Here is a 24429-nt window from a genome sequence, read left to right as displayed (position 1 = left end):
ATAGATATGTGCATGTGGTAGACATACAGCCTGAGGTCAGTTTGAGGCATTTTTGTAGCTCAATGTAATTACAGTTATAATTGGTATACCTACCTTTTTCTTTGGTGGGCACTGTGTGCATTATAGCCTTGGCCCTCCTCCCAAACACAAATCTGTTAACTACGTCAGTGTTTGGCTATGTCCCATCCATTCTAGACTTGTTTCCAATGAAAACCAGATAATTGCAACAGGGACACGTGTATAGAGTTGGCTGCAGTACACTCACCTCCTCAACTGTAAGTATACCGCAGGTGTGAGGATATGAAACCAAGGAAAGAGATGCTCACTGGAACACTGGCATGTTCCCCTGTGGTGGAATGCAGTGCGAGTTTCACCTCAGACGGCACTGGTCAGGCATACAAATCAGCTTAGTGTATCCCAGGGGTGTATGAGCTTGGCAGTTGTTTTCCTGCCTTTAGAAAGGGGATCTATCTGTCCCCATGAGAGTTGACAAAGCTGCTTATGAATGACACCAGTCTAATTTCTAGACTGTGCTTAGCAATTCTATCTTTTTTATCCAATTATTCTACCTAGTTATTACAGAAATTTAGCCTTAGGGAATATAGTATCGCTAAAATTTTGTATATTCTGCTGTTGCCTTGCAGACAACTAATTTATCTGGTGGCGTCCATTGAGGTTTGGCATTTCACAATGAATTCTCATCAGGTTGTCTTTGATCTTGGAGCAAAATGTGCTTACAAGATTGTCATACAAGATAGATAGATGGACAGACAGACAGACAGACAGACGCTTAATAAAAACTGTCACATTGTAAAAAACAATTTGAGATATCAGATTTCTGCTGCAGACTGATGATATATAGCCACTGATGGTTATACTATACCGTTGGGCCAGAGATATGCATCTTTGTCATCTATACAGGTCATTGACTTTGCACTTAATACCTTGGTTTGGATTATGGCTTTGATTTGGTTTGATTGGTTTGGTTGATTGGTTTGCAGTCTGATTGATTTTTTTTTTTTTCTCTCTTTCTAACTTCTAACCTAAAGGCATGCCCCAAGTCTTTTTTTTTTTTTCTTCTCTGGTGGTTTTTAATAATTTGGGTGATGAGATGCCCAAGCTACCATTAATGTTGTTGCAATTTTCTTGAACTGCCATGTTTTTATCTTTCTTTTTTAAGAAACCCTCCGCACTTCAATCCTGTGAGAACTCTGACTGTTTTTTAACTGGGACCCTTTTACCAAGACATTTTAAATTTTGGCCTGCCACTGCATTTCATGAGGCACTAAGCAGAAATGAATGCTTTTTAACATATTGAGCAATGCTAATGTAAACTAATGGTAGTAGCTAGCCAACAGCTGCCTCTCTGTCATTGCATTCCTAAGTGCATGGTGAAGTGCATTAACAGGCCAACATTTTAAAAGTCATCACTTTCCGTTTAGTAAACATTGAACGGCCAAAACATCTCCATTGAGCGCACCCACCCTGCTGCTTTGTTCCACAATACGAGGGTGCTCGTTGGCATAGATTAGCTGCTCTTTTTCTGTGGTCAGCAAATCAGAATCCCTCCTTAATTCTGGGTCTCCAATTCTGCCTAGCAACCTGCGGGTGCTTCTTAAATCTTATATGATTTCTGTTACTTTTTGGTTTGGTTTGAGTAGAACTAGTGTGAACAGATTGGTAGTGGTTTGCTCTGAGCGGTGTCTTGCAGACGATGCCAGTATGGACTGCATCTATCTGTCACTCTCTCTCTCTCTCTCCGGAATGCCTCCTCCTTCTCTCCTCTCCTCCATCTCCCTCTCTTTCCTTCTCTTTCTGAGCCTTTTTCAGTGCACTTAACTCTTCTTTTATGGATGTTTATCTCTCTCTTTCTCTCTCTCCTTTCTCATTGGTTTGCGGTGCTGCTTGCTCACCTGAAATGCAAGCTGGGTAACATGGGTCTCTCATGCGTTTCATGTGACCTGAGAGGTCAACAAATCATCCATTATGTATTTGAATAGTGATTCTAATAGTCAAAATAGTCCTGGTACATTCGTCATTCTAAAGACTACAAATTAAATGAAATGAAATTCCACTTGTACGTTACATTTGTTTACACTTTAAACACATAAGTTAAAAATGAGAAAAAGAAAAAACATCTCGTCTAGTGTCAAAACTAAAACTCTAGGATAAAAATGTCTTCAAGAGACCTATGTTACCTACTGAACTGTGAAATTTTTTGCCCGGAAAAATGACGTGCAATGTGAGAAAACAGTTCTTGACATGAAATACTTATTTAAATAAGCTGCTGACAGCTGCTGTGAGCTGCAAGTATACTGGCAGTCACAGTAACTCACATCTGCACTTCAGTTCAGCCTGAATGGACTGTATTTATTTCAAAATCTACTGGTGTTTTCTACTGAAATTCTGTTGGTGACAATTACACTGCATGGGTCTTCTAGGGCCACGAGTCCACTGTAGTCTCTCTACTGCAGTAACATCTGATTGGTTGATTCATGTTGGTTTTATTAAAACATAAGGATAAATATGATGTGGGGTGATTTGAGTTTAATTTGATTCTGGTTCGCCGAGTGCTCAAAGTGAACAGAACCACCCATTTTCTAGAATTATCATGGGTCAGCTTTGATTTCACTTTGAACCTGGAGCGAATCCAGATTTACATTATGCTCAAACTGACCCAGCTGGCCCTTTCTGTAACTAAAGGCTGGGCAGCTTTCTCTTGACGGACTACAGTGGATTGTTGGCCGTCTCTCTCCGACACTACAGCGACACAAACCATGCTACTGAGCATGGGTTAAACCAACTCTCAACCACTCTTTATACAGTACACACACACACACACACACACACACACACACACACACACACACACACTTCCTCCCTCTCTTCAGTTCTTCCTTTTCTTCCTGACTTAAATTATTCCCTCCTTCCTTCACTCCTTCCTTCCTTCCCTCTTTCTTTCCTACTTTGCTTCCCACCACACCTTAATGGACCTCAGTTCTCCTCAACACACACAGACTCACACACACTCAACCCCGACCCCTCTCCTCATTCACTCCACTCAACCACCTCCAGTTTTAGTCACAACCAATCATGTTGCATAATTTCCTGGTCAGTGGCTAATCAGAAAAGTGGTGAACAGCATGAGCCTCTAATACATTAGTGTATGTATTCTTGTAATAAAAGCTGATCAAATAGTATCACTTTTATAGTAGTACCCTGATAATAGTAATAGTACCCCTGTAGTAAAATAGTACCCTCAGTAGTAAAATAGTACCCCTGTAGTAAAATAGTACCCCTGTAGTAAAATAGCACCCCTGTAGTAAAATAGTACCCCTGTAGTAAAATAGTATCCCTATAGTAAAATAATACCCCCTGTAATGAAGAAAGTACCCTCTGTTGTAAATAGTACCCCTGTAGTAAAATAGCACCCCTGTAGTAAAATAGTACCCCTGTAGTAAAATAGTACCCCTGTAGTAAAATAGTACCCCTGTAGTAAAATAGTACCTCTGTAGTAAAATAGTGCCCCTGTAGTAAAATAGTACCCTCTGTATTAAAATAGTACCTTCTATAGTAAAATAGTACCCTCTATAGTAAAATAGTACCCTCTGTAGTAAAATAGTACCCCTGCAGTAAAATAGTACCCCTGTAGTAAAATAGTACCTCAGTAGTAAAATAGTACCCCTGCAGTAAAATAGTAACCTCAGTAGTAAAATAGTACCCCTGCAGTAAAATAGTAACCTCAGTAGTAAAATAGTACCCCTGTAGTAAAATAGTACCCCTGTAGTAAAAAAAAAAAAGTTCCCCCTGTAGTAAAATAGTACCCATGTTCACCCTTACTGTGAGTAATCATACAGGTGTGTGTATGGCCCTGTTGAAATACCTTTAAATGCCTCCTACCTTCCTTCCTTCCTTCCTTCCTTCCTTCCTTCCTTCCTTCCTTCCTACTAGCCTACCTCTCAAGCTAATCTTACCTGTTACTGCCACTAATCATGCTACATTAGTTCAGTCTTATTCAAGGGAATGAATGGGAGTAACGGTGCATTCATATTGTGGTAAGGTATTTTAACAGGGCCCACACCACAGCAGACTGAACAGTTCCTGAGTCATAGATTCAATTTAAAGTTAATCTATTGCTCTCAGCTGTCTAAAATGTTGCAATACCTGGGATGACCAGTGAGTGTCTCCCTATGTGGCATACTGCCTGTGTGCTTTTCAGTGTTACTCAATTCTTACGGGCTTAAGATTTCCCAAAAGCATCCTAGATCTAAAATCATCTTCGTCCACTGGATTATATACTAGTGGAACTGAGATGATCTTATGAGGCAATTCCTGTCTTTTTTTTATGTGACATTCTGATGCCTCTTTGGCCTGAGAGTAGATGAAACTGAAATGTAGTTTGGTTTGGTTCATCGGTAATCACCATGAACCACAAACAACAGTAATTGAGATCATAGGGCTGTGCAGCTGTAACATTTGCATAACAATTGGTGAAAGTAATAGCAGACATTTGGTTAAAGAAATAAAAGGCCCAAGCCATGCATTCCAGTTTCACTTGGATCTCAGACTACTGTCAGGTCAAAGAACAACCTGAATGGCACATATAAAAAACAGGCAGTGTCCTTTAACGCCGAGATGCATTTGGTAAACCCAGCCCAACTGTAACCAAAGCTTTAAACACTGTTACTGTACTGTAGCTTCAGCTGGCAGAAAGACAGAGATAGCTACAGAGGCGACCCTCTACCCTCCACACACACACACACACACACACACACACATACACACATTATGCACACACATCCATTGCACAGTCAACTCCTTTCCCCCCCTTCTGGCTGACCCGGACCATCATTCATTATTTTGGCCCTCAAGGCGTTGGGCGGAAATATCCCAATATCCTACAGCTCCTATATGTTTTAATATTCTAGTATTCTGATATGGGAAACTTCAGCCTCTTGTGGGATTACTTGCCTGATCTTGTGGCCCTCACAGGGAATGAAGCCAGTCTTTACATATATATTTATATACAGTAATATCATATAGAATTCCCCCTCCTGGCCCAGATTAGATTATTTTTTTCACCTTCCAACCATGCGACAGTTGATCAGAGATTGAACAGTCGCTAGCCTGGTGGTTATTTTTAATCTGGGCTAGTGCAAAATTCTCACTACACACACCTCTACCCACATTCACACACACATGTACATAAACACTAAAACACACATACACACATACATACACATACATACAAACACACACACACACACACACACACCGAGGCGCTGCTCTAGTGCTGATCTTTGTTGCCTTTCCTTAAAGCCAGCTGACTCCTCCTCGTCCTCGTCCTCCTCCTCTTCGTCCTCCTCCTCCTCCTCTTCCTCCTCTCACCCCCCTGTGGTAAGACCAATGGTACGCCCCGACGGTAACCTCGTCCGCCTCCCCTCCTCCTCCACCGTCCCTCCATCCCTCAACCTCTCCATCCCTCCTCCTACCACGCCATCCATGTATAGATCCAAACCTTTTGGCTAATCATTCGTTCTGTTCATCTGTCATCTCTCCTCCCCGCTGTCACTCTCATCTTCTGCAGCATGCTTGAAATTACATATTCGTAGTTGTCGTTTTCCAGTTTTATATGTGTATGTTTATGTGTGTGTATGGTGAAGGACACCATATCGTGCAAGTGTAGTATAACTGGAGTCTTGTGACTTTTTGTGAGTGGCTATTGTCGTTGCCATGGCGCCCGCAGCCTCGACCACCACCCCCACCCCCACCCCCACCCCCACCCCACAGGGCTTGCAACTTGCTCCCCCTTCCCTTATTTGATTCTCTGGGTGTGGTCTCTTCAGTGCTTCGTCATTGGTGCAAGCCATCATGGTCACGCTATCACGCTGTCTCCCTGTCCTCCACTTCTCCACTTCTCCACTGGCCTGCCTGTTTACTATCTATCTATCTATCTATCTATCTATCTATCTACTGATGAATCTGTCTGTCTGTTTCGGTGTCTCTCTGAATAATTCAAACTATCCTTCATCTCTCACTCTCTGTCTCTCTCTCTCACTCTCTCTCTTCCTCTGTCTCTCCCGCTCACTGCCACTCTCTCTCTCTCAATGGTACAATGGTGCCCACTGTGGTCCAGTTGTGGTATTACATGCAGTACAGAAATTTGATCTACACTCTTAAAAAGGATGTCTCATTTTTCAACATGTCCATCAGTGTAGTTTGGGACAACTCATATCTTAGGTTACTTGTCAACACAACAAAATTGAATGTCCACTATATGGAACATGAGACACAAAATTAATACAAATCATGGTACTTTTCAAAGGATAAATGAAGTTCTTTGACAACACTTTTACAAACTGGCTCACCTGTATCTTAGAGATATTGAATGAAGAACTGGATGTGATGTTTTTTTTCCAAACTTCTAATATTTATAGAGCATTTTAGACATGAGCTCTTCAAATATGCCTGCTAGCACATCTGTAACATATATTTTGTTGAAAAGTAACATTTGATATCTGTTATCCCAAACTACAGGAAGATGTGTGGAGAATGACAAGTCCTTTTTAGGAGCACACTGTGTTCTCTGTGGGATTAACATAAAGAAGTGACGGCTTCCTGGAAAAACACACATATGGCGACAAACAGATTCATGGGCACAAAGATTGATTTTGTGTTTCTGCGACACTTTTAATTGGTATAGTGTGTAGGCTGTTATGGTATGGCACTGTTAAGATTTGTGTTTAAATTGTTATGGCAAAAATGCTGTGTTTGTATTTGGTCAAGTTTATTTTACGCATTCGATTATGTATTTGTGTGGTAGTGTGTAGTTAGATGTTGATGGGGTTTTGTTTTTTACCTATATCTTGGTGGTTCTTGATGTTTTTATGTCATTGTTATTGTTGCTGTCATAAGTTTAGTTGTTGATGGTAATGGTGGAATATGAAAGGAAAGAGACTGAAATTTTACCAATCTGTTAGTATGTGGCTTTTAGATTTCAGCACGGCAATCTTCAACAGAAAGAATGCCTGAATGATTTTCAAATAGTGCCAACACTGATTCAGCTATGTGTGAGTAATACACTGGAGCCTCAGTTGTTGTATAAACTGTGCCATACCTTAAGCTGTTGCCTTTGTTTTTTTAGCCGTTTTGTCCTGGAGAACGAGCAGTGCCATAAATAAATAAATCTGTATTAGAAAGCACTCAGCTACATGGCTGAATATTTCATCATTGAGTTTACTGTGGATGGCCACTTCATAGATGGATGAGACAACAGAGAGGTAGAAAGTTATGGTGCATCGCAACCTTGTACTTGCTAAGGCACATTTGAAAAACAAAATTTCCAAGGCACACCAAATTATTGATTACTTGGTGAAGCAAAACACTGTGTGATCACTGCAACAGGTTCTGCAAATACAAGGACTGCTGGGGTGAAGGCAGTTTCTAGAAGATCATATGAATCAGAAGCTAAAGATGAAAGGATCTGCCACCCACAGAAACATTGTGTGTTCACCTGGAGATGCTTGCTCTGGACAGTAATATCCTTATCTCCTGAATGTCACCTTTAGATTGTTCCTCCTGCTCCGTGACAGAAAAACAATTAGCTTCCCTGCATTATTTATCTCAACAGGAATCTTTCTGTGGGCTAGGATTTTACTACTGTATCTGTTGTGAATTATTGTCAGTGTTTTTATGGAAGAGATTACCTCCATGGATGGAGATCTCACCAGCCCACTAGTCTGTGGCTATTATTCTGATTATTTGAGTCCAGACTAGTGCAGAATAACACAACTACATGTACTGTAGGGGCTGCTAAAGCATGTTAAGAGTGCCTGTTTGTCCAATCACATTGCAGAATATAGAAATAACACCCAAGAGGGCCTTTGGGTATGAGGAAAAGCAGAGTGCCATGATTTAAATACCTGTAATCACAGTAAAGAAGACTCTCAAGATTATAGCTGAAAATTAGGAGAAAGATTAGAAGTAGCTCTCTTATTATAGCATAGCAACCAGTTCTATTTTTAATGAAGTACGACTACCTGTCTCTCATGGGAACTACCACCATGGTTTGAACGCATTCAGATTGCATGGTTGTATTTACCCACTGTATATCAGGAAAGAGTGACTGAAGCAGGTGTATTCAGAGAGGTAATGGGTGTTTTGTTGCCAAGGTTGTTGCCCATCTGTTTGCTGCCAAGTGATTTTTCCATGAAGCCGCTAAAATGAGCGTGATTGCCCGATTCTCTCCCAAATCTCTTATGTCAGTTGATTTTGATGGGACTTTGTAGGACGCAGCTTTCCATTTATTAACCGTGTGTGTGTGTGTGTGTGTGTGTGCGTGCCTGTATATGTGTGTGTGTGTGTGTGTGTGTGTGTGTGTTATGCCTGTTTACATCCACACCTATGTGTGGGTGGGAATATGCATATGAATGCGGCGTATGTGTGTTATTATTTGTACGTCTGCATTTCTTTGTACGTCTGCGTGTTTGTTTGTGTGTGTGTTTACATCCACCCATTGGTGTATGTGTGTGTGCGCTTATGTGTGTTCGTCTATACTTGTGTGTGTGTGTGACTGTATGTGTGGATGTCTGCATCTTGTGTGTATGTGTGTGTCTGCCTACCCATGTCTACGTTCCCCTTGCATCCTGTGTGTGTATATGTGTGTGTGTGTGTGTGCGTGTGTGTGTGTGTATGTATGTGTGCGTGTGCGTGTGTGTGTGCTTGTGTGTGTGTGTGTCCCCACCCTACCCGTTTGCATGTCTCCCCATGCGTCCTGTGTGTTTTTTTTTAAAAACACCAAACCCCACCAAAAGGGACTGCAGAACTCTGAAGAGAACGCCAGGATCTCCATCACCTTCTTCCGGCTGTTCCGCGTGATGAGGCTGGTGAAGCTGCTGTCTCGCGGGGAAGGGATTCGGACCCTGCTGTGGACCTTCATCAAATCCTTCCAAGTGAGGGGAGAACCGGACACAACATGCTAGAGCAGGGGGGTCGGGTTTACACGGGATGGAAATGGCAGAGGAATAGGGAGCTTTAAGCCCAACGTGACCCAGATCACAGCTTTTGTTTGGGGGTTTTATTTTAAACTGGATTTTTTTTAACCCCACACAGCTTCATTTTTCTATATATTTTGTGATCCCAAATTCATTTGCTCCTGAGTTGCCATCTTGAGTCATTCATATTTGCCATTTGCAGTTATTAAAATTTCATATTATATTTCATATTAATTGATTAAATGACTTTGTGACCATACAATATCACTCAACCAGGTAATTATGTCATTAATTAACACCGATTAAAAGCGGTTTTTTTTTTCATGTTTATTAATATAAATAATTTTGTAATATCAGATGTGAGTCACGTGGGGGTTAAAACAATCTAATTTCCTTGATCTTGTGTAAATCCAGCCTGGTAGAGTCTCACAAGCCGCCCTTCCTTTCCTTGCCTCCTCCCTCCTCTTCTCCATCTCCCATTGGTGCAGACAGTCAGAGGGGAGGGACATTTGACTGTCTTGTCCAATCAGAACTTTAAGAATGATGGCAAAGGAGAGAAAACAGAGGGACGGTGTGAGGTGACGGAGGGGGGGGTTAGGAGACTCGCTGCAGTGTTAGGGAGGGATGTAGGGTCACAGGCAGGGACTCAAAAACCTTCATCAGCAATTTCTCTTCTCCTCTTCACTCCTCTCTTCTTCTATTCTCTCTCTGCTTCTTCACCTCTTCTTCTCTCTCCTCTTCTTCTTCTTCTCTCCCTCTCTCTCCAACACCCTACTACTAACCCTTAAGAGCTCACCATTCCCTGTAGGCGGGTTAAGACATAGATCAATTTAACAAAGCACTCCACCAAAAAAGGAAATCATTTGATAGAACGTTTTGGGAGAATAAAATAATCTGTTCTCTCTCCTGTGTTAGCTGAGATGGGCCACTTCATGTTTACTGTCACTGGAATTGCTCATGGTGTTATGGCACAGATGAGTCTTTATAATATAGTATATTACTATATAGTAACTATATCAACAGCCAGTTTTAAACAGGGAGGCATGACAATTCTTTATATCTTTGCTTCTGTTTTGTTCTCACTTTTTCTTTTATCTTGACCCAGCTCGCCAGTGGGTGATAAATTTGAACTTCTCCTCTACCTTTTCAACTCAATTTTTCAACTCTTTCAACTAATTCACCAAGTGGCATTTGTCATGACTTGGCCCTGCTCTCCCAGGCACAGGGGTAATGTTAGCCAGAAGCCCAGTTCTACACAACGGCCCAGGTCTTTTAAATGAAGAAATAGCTTTGCTGGGCGTGTTTGGGTCTTAGTTTATATCGGCTAGGACTGGTCTCCTGGCTAAGCTCAGAGAGCGGCTTCTATTTTACTGAGCTTTTTCACTCTAAAGTCAGATGATTGGTTCGGGTTTGTTTTTGGTGTTGTGCCGCACAGGGTTACGGATCAGTTCACTTTCACTTCATACAGTTCCAGGAAGTAGACGGAGTACCTCAAATGTTCAAAACACTTAAACGTTCAGAATTTGCAGACCTAAAACTTTATCAAACTTGTTCAACAATAAAATAATTTAGAATAATTCCGTAAATGTTGGATTTGAATGAAAGTGAATTGACCGTAACCTTGGTGCATGGTGATGGTTTACCTGTTACTGATGTGTCTCTCTCCCCTTCAGGCTCTGCCCTACGTAGCTCTGCTTATAGTGATGCTATTCTTCATATACGCTGTCATCGGGATGCAGGTAAGCTGCCCTCTCCCCTCTTCTCCCTCCCTCCCTCCCTCTGTGTTTGTTTTTCTCTCTCCCCCTCTCTCCTCCAGCCGGCCTCCATCCTGTGTCTGTCCTCCTGGAGTCTTGTCATCCAGAGTTCCTGTTCGGTCTCTTCGTCTTCTTCTCCCACACTTTTCTCCCTCCTCTAGTTTGTGCTGTCACTTTGTCCCAGTCTTTTTCTCTGTCTCTCTTCTTTCTCTCTCTCTGTGTTTCTCTCTCTCTCCCACTAGCTGTTGTATGGTTTGTATCACTGATGATGAGTGGAAGACACTTTGTTTTGATTGGTTGGGGACAGCCGGCCTCTCACTCTGATTGGCCCAGAGAGCAGTCGCCTTCTCCCGTCAATGCTGACCTCATATCCTGTGTGCTGTGACCACTTCCTCCCCTCCTGTACAGATGTTTGGTAAGATAGCGCTGCGGGACAACACGCAGATCAACAGGAACAACAACTTCCAGACGTTTCCTCAGGCGGTGCTGCTGCTCTTCAGGTGAGGAAGGGCACTGCACTCCTCATCGTCATCGCTATTATTTTGTACTTTTTCCCCTTTTGTTTCTTTCAGTCCCTCTTCTCCCTCCTTCTTCCCATTCCTCTTAATCTCTTCCCTCTAGTTTCCCTCTGTTCATAAGTTCAAAATCACTTTTTCTGATCATGACCCTTTCACCCTGACTCTCTTCTCTTTGCACAATCATTATCATTCTCTTCTTTTCCTCTCTTTCTTCTCATCATCATTGTTTTCTCTAATGTCACATTGCCAACAATAACTTTATACTTTTTCTCTCCAATTTACTCTGCAAAAGGCCCTTCTGATATTCAAGGTTGTCAGTGAGAATTTGATAAAACTAAATGCGAGGATAGCTGTAGATGTTTTTCAACCACCTCTGTTAACTGAATTGCAGCAAATAGTTACTGCAGAGTCAGTGATGAAAGCATTTTGCCAGTTTGTGCTATGGGCACCATGTTGCTGCCACTGGTTGTAAATATTTAGCAATACCCTCCATAACATCACCATAATAAGCTGGTGAGCATCCAAAAGATCTGACACACAATCACCAGTTACTTAGCAGCTGTGAAAGGATTTTTCCTTTAACAGCAGCCAGACTCTGTTTGTCTACACCTCTGTAAAGTAATTGGTAGTCAGTTGTTATTATTTGTCAAAGACATTGAGGTTTTACACTTATTTTACACTGATTTACTGTCAAATATTCTGGTCCAATGAGGAGGATATCTTCTGCTGCACAGTTGTGGGACTCCACAACTCCACAAAACATTATTCTTTTAAATTCCTGGATCCAGTCCCAGAATCCTCTCTGTCCTGTGTGGTTTTGATGATGGTAAGATTCCATGCAGGGGACAAAAACTGATCTACAGAAACAGAAAGGATAGAATGGGCATCATGTGCTGTCCACACATTTCACTACCAATGATGATTATGATTATCAAAATTCTATGGAGGTCATCTTATTGTACCTGTAAGCAGATTACCATAATAAACCACAGAGGGTCGTTTCTATCCATTCTATTTCTATGGGCTGACCCCTTCATGGAATATAAAACAGCAGGCTTCCATTCAGAGAACCAGCACACTTGGATACTCCATACTTCGCTTAGAGGGACATGCCCTCAATCTCAGCAATTTAAAGTCAATACAAATACATCCAGCACAAAATCAACACCTAATCAAAAAGTAACAGCAAAACCCATCAAAAGTGACCACAAGGCAAAACAGCAACCACAGAGGTAGCATGCGCAATAGTATGGAAGTATTCAGAATGGAAGATGACTATAGTTTAGACAAGGCTTTGATCTACTCAGTACCACAAAATCAGATATTAAGTCACATTGTTTTTGCTGTTGCTATGTAAATTCAGCCAACAGTGTACGATGAGACAGTTCTGATGCTATTAACCCTGCAATCCCTGATTTTTATTGCTCTGTAGGATGTTCAGACTCTAACACCTGTGTGTGTGTGTGTGTGTGTGTGTGTGTGTGTGTGTGTGTATGTGTGTGTGTGTGTGTGCGTGTGTGTGTGCGTTCATGTGTGTATATTTGTCTTCATGTGTCTGCTTATGTGTATATGTATATGTGCGTGTGCGGGTCTACACATGCATGTGTGTGTCACTACGTGTTTGTATGCGTCTGTGCATACGTGCACACATCCATGCGTCTGTGTGTGTGTTTATGCACACATGCACACGTGACTCCATGGTGTGTTGATGCACACATCTATGCGCATATGTGTGCCTCTATACATGTCTTTTGTGCATCTCAATATGCGCGTCTTTGCATGTATATGTACGTCGACGTATGTGCGTATTTGTGTGTGTGTGTGTGTGTGTGTGTGTGTGTGCACGCGCACACGTGTCTGTCTATTAGGTGTGCAACAGGTGAGGCGTGGCAGGAGATCATGCTGGCGTGCGCGCCCATGCGGCCGTGTGAGAAAGGATCGACCAATGAGAACAGCTCATCCACCGAGGACTGTGGCAGCCAGTTTGCTATTATTTACTTTGTCAGCTTCTACATGCTCTGTGCCTTTCTGGTGAGTTGAGAGAGAGAGAGAGTGAGAGGGAGGGAGGGAGAGAGAGAGAGGGGTGGGAGAGAGAGAGGGAGGGAGAGAGAGAGAGAGACAAAGAGAGAGAGGGATCAGTCAGCTTCTACATGCTCTGTGCCTTTCTGGTGAGTGGAGAGAGAGAGAGGGATTATATTTAATGAGATTACAGTAATAGGATCACAAATATTGGTAATTAATTACAATGACTGAAAAAATAATAACAATCATACTGCAGACACTTTCTGGAAAAAAAATAGTTTAAAAGGAGTTCATGGACCTTGTTAATTGTTTTACGCATCGTAAGTAGGGGTTGTAGTTGAGTTGAGTTGATAAATAATGAATTTAATGGTATATTCGGTAGATTTCAAAGCAAAGTCATTCAAAAGTCACTGAAAGTTATATCACATTACATCACTGAGTTTGATTAATCCACACATGATGTTATGGTTTACAATTTGAAGCAGGTAATCTATAACGGATGACACTTTGAAAGTGACCTTCCCAACCCTGATTCTCCTCAGATCATCAACCTGTTTGTGGCCGTCATCATGGACAACTTTGACTACCTGACGCGTGATTGGTCGATCCTGGGGCCGCATCACCTAGACGAGTTCAAGAGGATCTGGGCTGAATACGACCCAGAAGCCAAGTAAGTCCTCGCAAACTCACAAGATTTATTACATGACTGACTCATAGATATGAAAGGATAGCATACGAGTGGTCAGACAGAAAATTACAGACCAATCAGATCCTAGGTAGCAAATTTAGCTACATGTACTGTACTGGTTTTGCCTCAGAAAAAAGCTGTTGGTATTCAAAAATGGCTGATAAAGGGGATGCATGTGGATTTTGTTGTAGGAATTCACCACAAAATGTGATAGATCATTCTCGCATTGCAAAAGCCACAACTCACCACTTGTATTTCTAGTTGGCAGTTTGGGTTTAAGTTTGCAAAGCATGTCATCAGTATAATCCCTCTTTCCTCTCCAGTGGTTGGATTCAGAATCAGTGTAATGTCTGTGTTGTTTCCAGGGGGAGGATAAAGCACCTGGATGTTGTGACTCTGCTACGGAGAATCCAGCCCCCCCTCGGATTTGGAAAGCTCTGTCCGCACAGGGTGGCCTGCAAGGTACACACACACACACACACACACACACACACACACACACACACAGCTACCCAAACACATGCACACACACAGTCACACACACACAACCTAACATTGTCTGCAGTCTGCAGAGCCAAGTGGGAAAAAATACATTTGAATAGGATTTCAAAAACTTTTGAATTGCTGAGGTGCGCTTGAATCATTTTGTCAGACACTCAAACAGACCCAGTGACAATAGACACTGCTTATATTTTTTAAGTATTCAGAATATATTCCAGTGCTTTTTTTTATTCAGAACCAGAATCAGAATTTATTTGCCAAGTGCATACTGACTCCAGTGGTACATGGACAACAGATTTTGTGTGGAGAGAGAGAAATTTGTACTTATTTAGGCTTTGACAGTAATTCCCTCCCCTGTTAATCTTCATTCAGACCAATGGTGATCACATTGTGGTTCTATTGCCTGCTCATTTTAGCAAAGTGTTTGCTAGCTGGAGCATCTAGTGGTATTACAGCAACAGAAAGACACATAGTGACACCAGCAACCTGACCGGCTGCTCACAAGTAATATTACTCATGCTTATTCTAAATGTCATATATATTTATGTGCCCCTCCAGCGTCTGGTGTCGATGAACATGCCTCTGAACAGTGATGGAACGGTGATGTTCAACGCCACGCTGTTCGCCCTGGTCAGAACCGCACTCAGGATCAAGACCGAAGGTAACACACACATACACACACATACACACTAGACTCTCTCTCACACAGATACACAATGCGCACTCATACTAGAGCCTGCACACTGGCCTGGCTGTGTGTATGCGAGTGTGTCTGCTATCTTGATCCTAAGTATGTGTGTGTGTGTGTGTGTGTGTGTGTGTGTAGGTAACCTGGAGCAGGCAAATGAGGAACTGAGGGCCATAGTGAAGAAGATCTGGAAGAGAACCAGCATGAAACTCCTGGATCAAGTAGTGCCCCCTGCTGGTGGTAAGTGGTTTTTACAACACATGTTCAATCACAATATCACAAATCAGGCAGGTTGTGAATCTTACAATCACAAGTAGCCAAATAATAAACAAGTGCAAGAGATTTCAGTAGATAGTCTTTCACTGACCATACTCGAGCAGTTACCAGTCCCTCCATGATTTCATCAAGATTTTGTTATTATGACTAAAAATATAGGATTTTGCGGCGGTTTTCTGCAGAATTGCAAGCCAACTTTCAGCATTCACCTATCTTGATTATCTGTTTTTCCTCTAGATGATGAGGTAACAGTCGGGAAGTTCTACGCCACCTTCCTCATCCAGGAATATTTCCGCAAGTTTAAGAAGAGGAAAGAACAGGGGCTTGTGGCCAAGGTGCCCCCCAAGACTGCTCTCTCTCTGCAGGTACACACACAAACACACACACACACACACACACACATTCTATTTTTTTACATGAATCATAAATCTGTACATATTCGTTTAAGTTCATTTGTCATCATAAAAGGAGACAAAACACAATGATATACCTTTTGAAATCAATTTGGTTCAAACACACACATCTTGGACTTGGGTTGCAAAATCATTTTGAGGATTTGCAAGCTGAGTTTAATGGATCACAAGATGATAAGAGTAATGTCAAACAAATCTATATTCATAAGGACATGCGTTTTTTGGCCCTTTGAAATACTTTGCGGAATCAAAGCTTCTTCTAATGATTAAGTGAATTGTAGACAAAACTATAAAAGATAAACATTATGTGAGTCCAGATTCATTGTTTCGGGGGTTTTGACAAACAAATGTGACAGCCACCATATTAGCCCACGATCAGTGCAGCTCATCAGGGTTTTCACACACTGTTAAAAAATGTGTACAATTTGCACATATGTGTTTATGCATGTTTTGCTCTGCGTGTAGGCGGGCCTGCGGACACTCCATGACATCGGTCCAGAGATCCGGAGGGCCATCTCAGGAGACCTGACTGTGGAGGAGGAGCTGGATAAAGGCCTGAAGGAGCCTGTATCGGCCGCATCAGAGGACGATATCTTCAGGGTAAAGGTCGGATACACACACCCTCACACACCTCTCCAGAGAGAGAGAGAAAGAGATGATCAGCATCCAGCTTGAAGCCCCATCACTGCTCCATGACGTACTGTGCACTTACATGCCTGCATGTGCACATATGCAGAGATTCAAATGACATTTAACGTCACAGAAAGCCTCATTTCCACCACACAGCCTGGCTACCTGTCACTACAGATACTGCACAGAATTTTGATAATTGATTGGCATTGGTTTTTTTGTATACACCTGATAACTGTAAGCTTCTGACAGAAACTACACAGACACACACACACACACACACACACACACACAACCTCTCATACTCCTTTGCTGAGTGGGTAAGTTACCTGCCTGCCATTTTCACCATCATTGCTACAACAGAGATGAAAAAGGGTGTAAGTGTAGTAATCTGTCACCTAGCTAGCTGTCATTAATCACCAAAATAGAGAGATTTTACACTCAGATTTGGATGTCTGATTTGATATGTCAGAGTCATTGGGTCCCATTCAGTCATATTCAGTCTGCTCCCATGTAGAGGACGTCCTAGGACCCCTCCTGGGCTTCTGACACCAAGCCCTTTGCTTTGCACTCTACATTTCCATCTTGGCTGAGCAAAGTTTTGTTGTTGCTACAGGTGAATATGATAGTAGCAGTTTTGTCTGCTTGTTGGAGTATAGCAAGCTAAAGATAATTTGACTTAAACATCATTGTTTCTAATCGAGTATTTTTCTATTTTTTCTACTATCCTTCTTTCTCATCCTCTCTTCTCCTCTCCCTCCTTATTCCTGCTTGTCTTCTCCTTCTCTTTTCCACTTTTCTTCTTCTCGCCTCTCGCTTATCCCTTTCTTCCATTCTCTCTGTTCCTTCTCTCTCCCTCTCCTCTTCTTCACTTTTATCCTCCCATGGCATGTCTCTCCTCCTCCATCCCCTCTTTCCCTCCACTCTCCATCTCTCTCTCTCCTCCTCCTCCCTCTCTCCTCTCGCCCCACAGCGCGCTGGCGGTTTGTTCGGCAACCACGTCAACTACTACAACCAGAGCGACGGCCGCGGATCCTTCCCACAGTCCTTCACCACCCAGCGTCCCTTGCACATCAGCCAGAAGGGCTCGCCGTGCGAAGGCGAGAGCCCGTCCCACGAGAAGCTCATGGACTCCACCACTTTCACCCCTTCCTCGTACTCCTCCTCGGGCTCCAACGCCAACATCAACAACGCCAACAACACGGGCATCGGCGGGGTGGCGTCCCAGGGCATCAGTCGGTTCCCGAGCCCGTCCATCAGCACCGTGGACGGGCACACGGGGCAGCCGCTGACCCCTATCCTGCTGCCAAGGTCTGCGTGGTGCTTCCCTCCGAAGAGGTGAGTGTCTGTGAAGCTGTGTGTTAGTAAATGTTTAACATGTTTTTTTTTGTAGAAGTGGTGCTTTGGAGTGTTTTGGGTACTGAATCCATGGCCATCCCTGATTTCTGCAGTGCAGGTTTCAGCAACAAACTGTTGTTTTCTTACATTATTGTGACCAAAACCCCAAATTGAATTGTGGACCTACAGTATGTTTGAAATAGGGCAAGAATTAGCAATGTCTTCCTCTGACTCTCTGTCTCTTTCTCCTTCTCTGTCTTTCGCTGTCCAGCATTACAGAGGTTTTAGCTAGCCAGAAGCCTCTGTATTTTTCCCACAATGTGACAAGCATTCCAACTAACGTAATAACCGATTCAAAATGTCAAGATAACATTTCAGCATGTACTGTGTCTCGAATTGTTCACTCTTTTTCTTTTTCCCTTCACTTCATTTTTCCTTCCTTCCCTCTCTCCCTTTCTTTTTTTTTTTCTGGTGGCGAGCAGGACGTGTTTTTATGACACCCTCATGCGGTATGTTGCCAGGAGACAGAGAGAGAGCGAGTGAGTGTGTGTGTGTGTGAAAGATAGAGAGAGAAAGTATGTGTATGTGAATAAGTGTGTCTGTGTGTGTGTGTGTGCGTGTGTGTGTGACAGAGAGAAAGAAAGAAAGTGTGTGTGTGTGCTGTACTAGTCACCTACCTGGGCTGGGCTCCCAAAGGTATATTTCCATATTGCGATATGTAATGCCATAGCTATGTCGCTCTGGAAGTGCTATAGCGACGCCAGTTGCTATGCACAATGCTGCTTTGGTTGCTATAGTGAAAGCCGATCGACATGCTGCTACTATAAAATTTGCCATCAAGCCATAAATAGACTGTTTGGTGCAACGTGGCCAACCCCTTCCTCCTGAAAGCTCATACTTTATACTGGGCCTACTTACAAGCTATTGCGAGTATAATAGCTCAGTACATCTGGAGGTTCAATACCAGGAGACACAGTACTGGACTACAGATGTTAATGTTAATTTATGGCTCAGATTGTTTCTTAGTTATCCTGGGAGGGTTTGCCAAGCATGCATGCTAATTTGCAGCAACCCCATGCATCATATCCATACAATTACACACATTCACACTGGGAGCAGCCCAGTGCAACCACAGTCTTCTGCTGCTGGTCACTGAGCAGCTCCACTGGGGTTTAAGTGCCGTGCTAAAGGGCTTCTCAATAGTAGTTATTGAGAGATAGGAGTATTGCTCATTCAGAAGAGTATTGCTCATTCTTTCTCTGCGTAGATAAGTAGTGACAGCTCTGTGAATTTCTAGTGCATGTTATTTTATAGGCAGTGCAAAGTATAAGCTTTCAGATGCACTATGTCTTTGGATGTGCTCGATTTAGCAGCAAGGAAAACTCCACCCAGCTGCCAAGTGGAGTGAGCTCCATCAAACTCATCCAGAACAATAGTCAGTCTGGTTTAAATGAAATGCTGTTCTAACTCAGAGTTTGCTGTGGGGGCCTCAACATTGCTGTGGGCTAAAGGGACATCTTGACATTTAGAAATTTAGTTTTATTCTTCTTCTCCAGCCATTGTCTCAATGTGGGGGAAAGTTTTTGTGCTGGCATCCAACTAAAAACAGAACAGCTAGTTAGGCTATAATTGTGTTTGTTATGTCCATTAATGAGAAACACCACCATTAAAAAGTGTTTTTTGGGTAGCTGAAACATTTTCCCATAATATGACAAGAGTCTGGTAAAGAAAAGACTTAAATTCAAATGTCAGAATGTCTCTTTAAAGCTTCCATCTGGAGTATGAAACAGCTGCGACTAGTGGGGTGACATGGCATCTGTGGAATACAAAGACACTGAAACACATTTTGAGAGAGCTGAAGTTCAGATTAAGCCTTACCCTAGAAACACTCCTCACAACAGAGATTTCAGTTGACATTTGTAAATTACAGGTATTGGAACAGAGACGGCCCTGTCCTATCCAGTTTAATGTGGACTTCACATCCACTTCCACACGGATGAATACTAATAATGATAAGTATGGGCCAAAAAGTAAAGGCTGTCAGCTTTTGTAGTATTGTAGTTTTGTAGTACCAGTATTAATACTTCAAAATAGACCAACTTTATGTCCCGGTGTCTCCCAGTATGTTAAAATATTGCTCTTGTAGTATTATATTAGCATTAGCTAACAACATTTGTTGTTACATATCCATCATCTTAACTCCCCTCCTCTTTGTCTTTTATAGATGTCTGCACCTTAGTCATGCTGACAGTTTGTCATATTCCGGATATTGCCTTAAATGCTGTCATTTTGCTTCTAATAATCCAGCTTTTATCCCCTCATCCTCCTCCTTCATCTGCTTCTTCTTCTTTTTCTTCTTCTTCTTCTACTTCTTCTTCTTATTCTTTTCTTCTCCTCCATCTGCTTCTTCTTCTCCTTCTCTTTCTTCATGTGCTTCTTCTTCATCTGCTTCTTCTTCTTCTTCTTCTTCTTCTTCTTCTTCTTCTTCTTCTTCTTCTCCTTCTTCTTCCTCCTCTTCCTTTTCCTCCCTGCAGTAGCAGTAGTTAAGCCTCATTGGATATCTGTCTCTCTCCTTCCCACCAAGTTGCTCTCTGAGGTTTTTCCTAATCAACTGCTTCTTTTTTTCTGTTTGTCTCCGTTTATGTCCGTCTGCCTGTTTGTCTGTCTATTTTTTGTTTCTGTCTGCTGTCTGTGTCTCTGTTGATTTTGTGTGTTTGTTCATGCGTTTGTTTGTTTGTCTGCTTGTTGTCTGTAGCTCGGACTCGAGCGACAGCCATCTGCCAATCATCCGGAGAGGGGAGGGGTCAACGGAGGAGACTTACGACGAGAGCTACACTGACGACAGAGAGTACCATGACGACGACCACTCGCTGTCCTCTGACATGTACTGTTGAAACACACACACACACACACACACACACACACATCCTCTCCCCAGATAAACACATTAGTTATATTTTAATTTATTTTCATCACCTGCATGTCTAAATTGTATTTGTTTGAGAAGTTACTAACATTAAAACTTCTGCGTGCGTGTGTGTGTGTGTGTGTACGCATTAGGCTGGTGTATCATGATGAAAAGTGTAAGCAGTTGACTCCCATGGAGGAAGGGGAGGAGGTAGAGGACAGAAGAGGTGGAGGGGGTTGGCAGTCTCCCAGGAGAGTCTTCCTCTGCCCCACTGCCCTGGGTGAGTGGACACACACACACACACACACACACACACACACACACACACACACAAAAACGTATACCACAAATTTTGCAAAAATGCTGGAAAATTTGTCTCTATAGCATTAGCTGCAAGTATCCAGCTTTACTATAAGTTACTAATTTTACTTTCTGTGTATGTGTATGTGTCTGTCTGTGTGTGTGTGTGTGTGTGTGTGTGTGTGTGTGTGTGTGTGTGTGTGTGTGTGTGTGTCTCACAGGGCGGAGATCGTCCTTCCATCTGGAGTGTCTGAGGAGACAGACAAGGACAGACGTCTCCCAGAAGACAGCGCTACCGCTACACCTCGTACATCATCAGGTAGAAAATACACACACACACACACACACACATACTCACATGTGATCATAAGCACACACACACTTGCACTCATATGCACATATATACACATGCAAATCAGCACAAACACGTATATATGTGAAGCTTGATGCTATAGTTCAAAGAGTAGAGCAAGGCACTAACACTACTCATGGTGCTGTAAGGTGTTTTGGATAAAAGCATCCACCAAATATGTATGTACTGTATGTTACATTACACAAACACCCCACTTCTCTCTTAACGCTCCTCTCCTCCGCTCCTCCTCCAGGCTCTGGCAGTAGCAGGGTTGAGTCCTCTGCTAAGAAGGAGTCACTCCCCCACGCTGTTCAGCCGGCTGTGCTCCACGCCTCCAGCCAGTCCCACAGGTACGTCCTCACAGCTGTCTGTCCACGCATTAAGCTATCGGTCATAATTATTGACAAAATTGTTACATAATCCATACTTCAATTTCTTCAAAATAATCAAACAAAGACAATATGCTAAACAAATAGGCATGATTAGGTATGAAGACAGAAAGTTCACCAAGATAGTGGTGCCTGGTCGCAACTAAACATATTGTTGTTGTTGTTGTTGTTATTCCAGTCTGTTCCGGCCACGCCTACTACAAGTGAACGCTGTTATGTTACAGCTTTGTTGTTGTTTATATTTGTTCAGATAGTTTTATTTTCTGAATGACTGTTGCTGTTGTGATTGTTGTTCCAGCCCATGGTGGCCATGCCTCCTACCAGCGTGTGCCCTCCCTGAGGCTAGAGGGCACCAGCTCCCACGAAAAGCTCAATAGCAGCTTGCCCTCTGTCAACTGTGGGCCTTGGTGAGAGCAAAGCGGATGATTAGAATATATACAGTCAAATTGAATTAATTGAATTGTACATGCTGTGATTATAATTTCCTTACAACTAATTCTATAATCCTTTGAAATGTTTAGAAATTTTTAAGCAGTTATCTTAAAAACTAAGATCCATGGCACATTGAGTTTAACCTGGTTTTAGTGTTAATTTAGTGTTAATTGTGGGGAGGTTGACTATTTTGTCTTTCATTCAGATTTATCTAAATTAAACTTGCAGTCATACTGTATACTGTAATTTAACTTTAAAACTTTAAACTTTATTGTCCCTAGGTACAGTGACAGTAATGGGAACAGCCGGGTGCCCAGCCCTAGCCCCACCCCCAGCGTGTCAATGTCCAATCAGAGAGCGCCGCGGCCGGTGTCACTCACAGTGCCCTCGCTACCGGGCAAAGACAGCACTTCACTGTCTCACGGCAGCGCAGGCAGTCTGGTGGAGGCGGTGAGTGTGTGTGTGTGTGTGTGTGTGTATCAGAGCTGGGTCAAATACTATTTCCACATAATTCTCAGCATTTGGTTCATACTACTGGGAGTGTTGTAGTTCCTGATACTATGAGTGCCAGAAAGTTTAGACAGTTGCACGAAAGTCTTTGAAAAGTATTTTGGTACACCTTCAGTAATACACAATTTACCTGAATTGCCTTCATGCAGAACCTCATCCATCCAAACACACTAAAACAAACTCTAAGAATATTTGCAAATATAACAGTCAGATTTGGTGTGTATGTATGTGTCTGCAGGGTGGAGAAGGTTACTTTCTTACTGTACGCTGTTACAGATAACAGCTATCTTGTGTAAATTTGTATTCAGTGATTTTATCCTAAACTCAGTAACATCCTTTAACCCTTCATCCCTCTCTCCCTCAATCCCTGCCTCCATTTCTCCTTCTTTCGCTCCTTGCCCTCTTTGTGCCTCCTTTCTCTCCCTCTATGCTTTCTATCCTCCCTTTGTTCTCTCTATGTCCCTCTATCTCTTCGTCTTTCTCTCCCTCTCTCCCTCTCTCCATTCATATCTGTGTATGTGCCTCTCTCGCTCCCTCCTTTCCTCTCCATCCATTCCTCTCTTTCCCTTTCTTCCCGACCCCCTCCTTCCCTCCCTCCCTCCACTCTCCAGGTGCTAATATCGGAGGGCTTGGGTCGTTTCGCCCAGGACCCGTCCTTCATCGAGGCGACCAAAGCCGAACTGGCCGACGCCTGCGACATGACCATCGAGGAGATGGAGCACGCCGCCGACAACATCCTCAACGGCAACACCACCTCGAACGCCACCCCCAACACCTCCTCCACCTCCTCCACCTCCCAGCACAGCCCCAACGGCAACCTCCTCCCCTTCCACACAGCAGCAGCAACACACAGGGACCGAGTGGCCGGCCTGAGTCCCAGCGAGGGCGGGGGAGAGGCGGGAGGGGGCGGAGCCTCCGTCCACGGGCCCTCCTCGCTGGAGGAGCGGCAGGAGCTGCTGGGAGGAGGAGAGAGAGGGGCAGAGGAGGAGGAGGAGGGAGGGGGGAGGGAGGAGGGGCATCACAGAGGCTCGGTCTTGATTGGCGGAGGGCGGCAGAGGAACAGCGGGCTATTGGAGGACGAGGATATGGAGTGCGTGACGAGTTTGTAGGGGTCGGCTCGACGGATTTGATTGGCCGACCGGCCCCTCTGACATCATCATCAGAGACTGACACTTGTCAGCACTGGGTGACAACGCCGTGGCTGGCTCTGTCTGTCCCCAACCCTCACACACACACACACACACACACACACACATTGTCTGCCTCTCTGCCAGATGTAACCTTTCTGGACAATGGCGGCCAGTGACACAAACTTAAATACCTGACCTGATTATGATGATTTTATTGGTTTATATGGGTGTGTGTGTTTGAATGTTTGGGAGTTTGCGTAGTACAGTATATCATACTATACACTATATGAGTGTATGCTTGTATGTGTGTGATCTATGATTCTCTCTATTTGTGTGTGTACGTGTGTGCTTGTGTGTGTGTGTTCTCCACACGTGTCTGAGTGTGTCTCTAAAGTGCCTCACAGTTTTATCATGTCCTCAAAGTGTGAAGAGCAGAGTAGTGGAGTGAAGCAAAAAAGACGAGAGAAAAGAGAGTTAAAGGAAAAATAGAACGGAAAAAACAGAAGCAGGAAGTCTGATTGTTTTTGGAGTTTGGAGAAACATGGTGTGTTTATTGTTTTCATTTCTTACTGTATGTCTACCTTGGT

At 43.1% G+C, this 24429-nt stretch overlaps 1 protein-coding gene across 1 annotated transcript in view; it reads left to right on the top strand.

Annotated features, from left to right (window-relative positions):
* cacna1c (calcium channel, voltage-dependent, L type, alpha 1C subunit) overlaps positions 1 to 23821 on the top strand; it is a 143723-nt gene extending 119902 nt beyond the window's left edge. Inside the window, exons 34-53 of the mRNA XM_071543368.1 lie at positions 5320 to 5409; positions 8814 to 8951; positions 10667 to 10732; positions 11156 to 11247; positions 13134 to 13296; positions 13830 to 13957; positions 14341 to 14437; positions 15035 to 15137; positions 15303 to 15404; positions 15678 to 15805; positions 16319 to 16459; positions 17457 to 17821; positions 18304 to 18330; positions 20577 to 20705; positions 20882 to 21009; positions 21251 to 21348; positions 21635 to 21731; positions 22069 to 22177; positions 22484 to 22652; positions 23324 to 23821. Coding sequence (XP_071399469.1) covers positions 5320 to 5409; positions 8814 to 8951; positions 10667 to 10732; positions 11156 to 11247; positions 13134 to 13296; positions 13830 to 13957; positions 14341 to 14437; positions 15035 to 15137; positions 15303 to 15404; positions 15678 to 15805; positions 16319 to 16459; positions 17457 to 17821; positions 18304 to 18330; positions 20577 to 20705; positions 20882 to 21009; positions 21251 to 21348; positions 21635 to 21731; positions 22069 to 22177; positions 22484 to 22652; positions 23324 to 23821 — 2868 coding nt within the window. The remainder of the gene's footprint in view (positions 1 to 5319; positions 5410 to 8813; positions 8952 to 10666; positions 10733 to 11155; positions 11248 to 13133; positions 13297 to 13829; positions 13958 to 14340; positions 14438 to 15034; positions 15138 to 15302; positions 15405 to 15677; positions 15806 to 16318; positions 16460 to 17456; positions 17822 to 18303; positions 18331 to 20576; positions 20706 to 20881; positions 21010 to 21250; positions 21349 to 21634; positions 21732 to 22068; positions 22178 to 22483; positions 22653 to 23323) is intronic.
* Positions 23822 to 24429: the final 608 nt, after the last annotated feature.

This window comes from Centroberyx affinis, unplaced genomic scaffold, assembly GCF_046629955.1.
Source record: "Centroberyx affinis isolate AG114_WGS23_722 - 3 ecotype Tasmania unplaced genomic scaffold, CSIRO-AGI_Caff_v1 ptg004308l_1, whole genome shotgun sequence".
In the NCBI taxonomy this organism is placed as follows: Eukaryota; Metazoa; Chordata; class Actinopteri; order Beryciformes; family Berycidae; genus Centroberyx; species Centroberyx affinis.
This window is presented reverse-complemented; position numbering and strand designations above follow the sequence as displayed.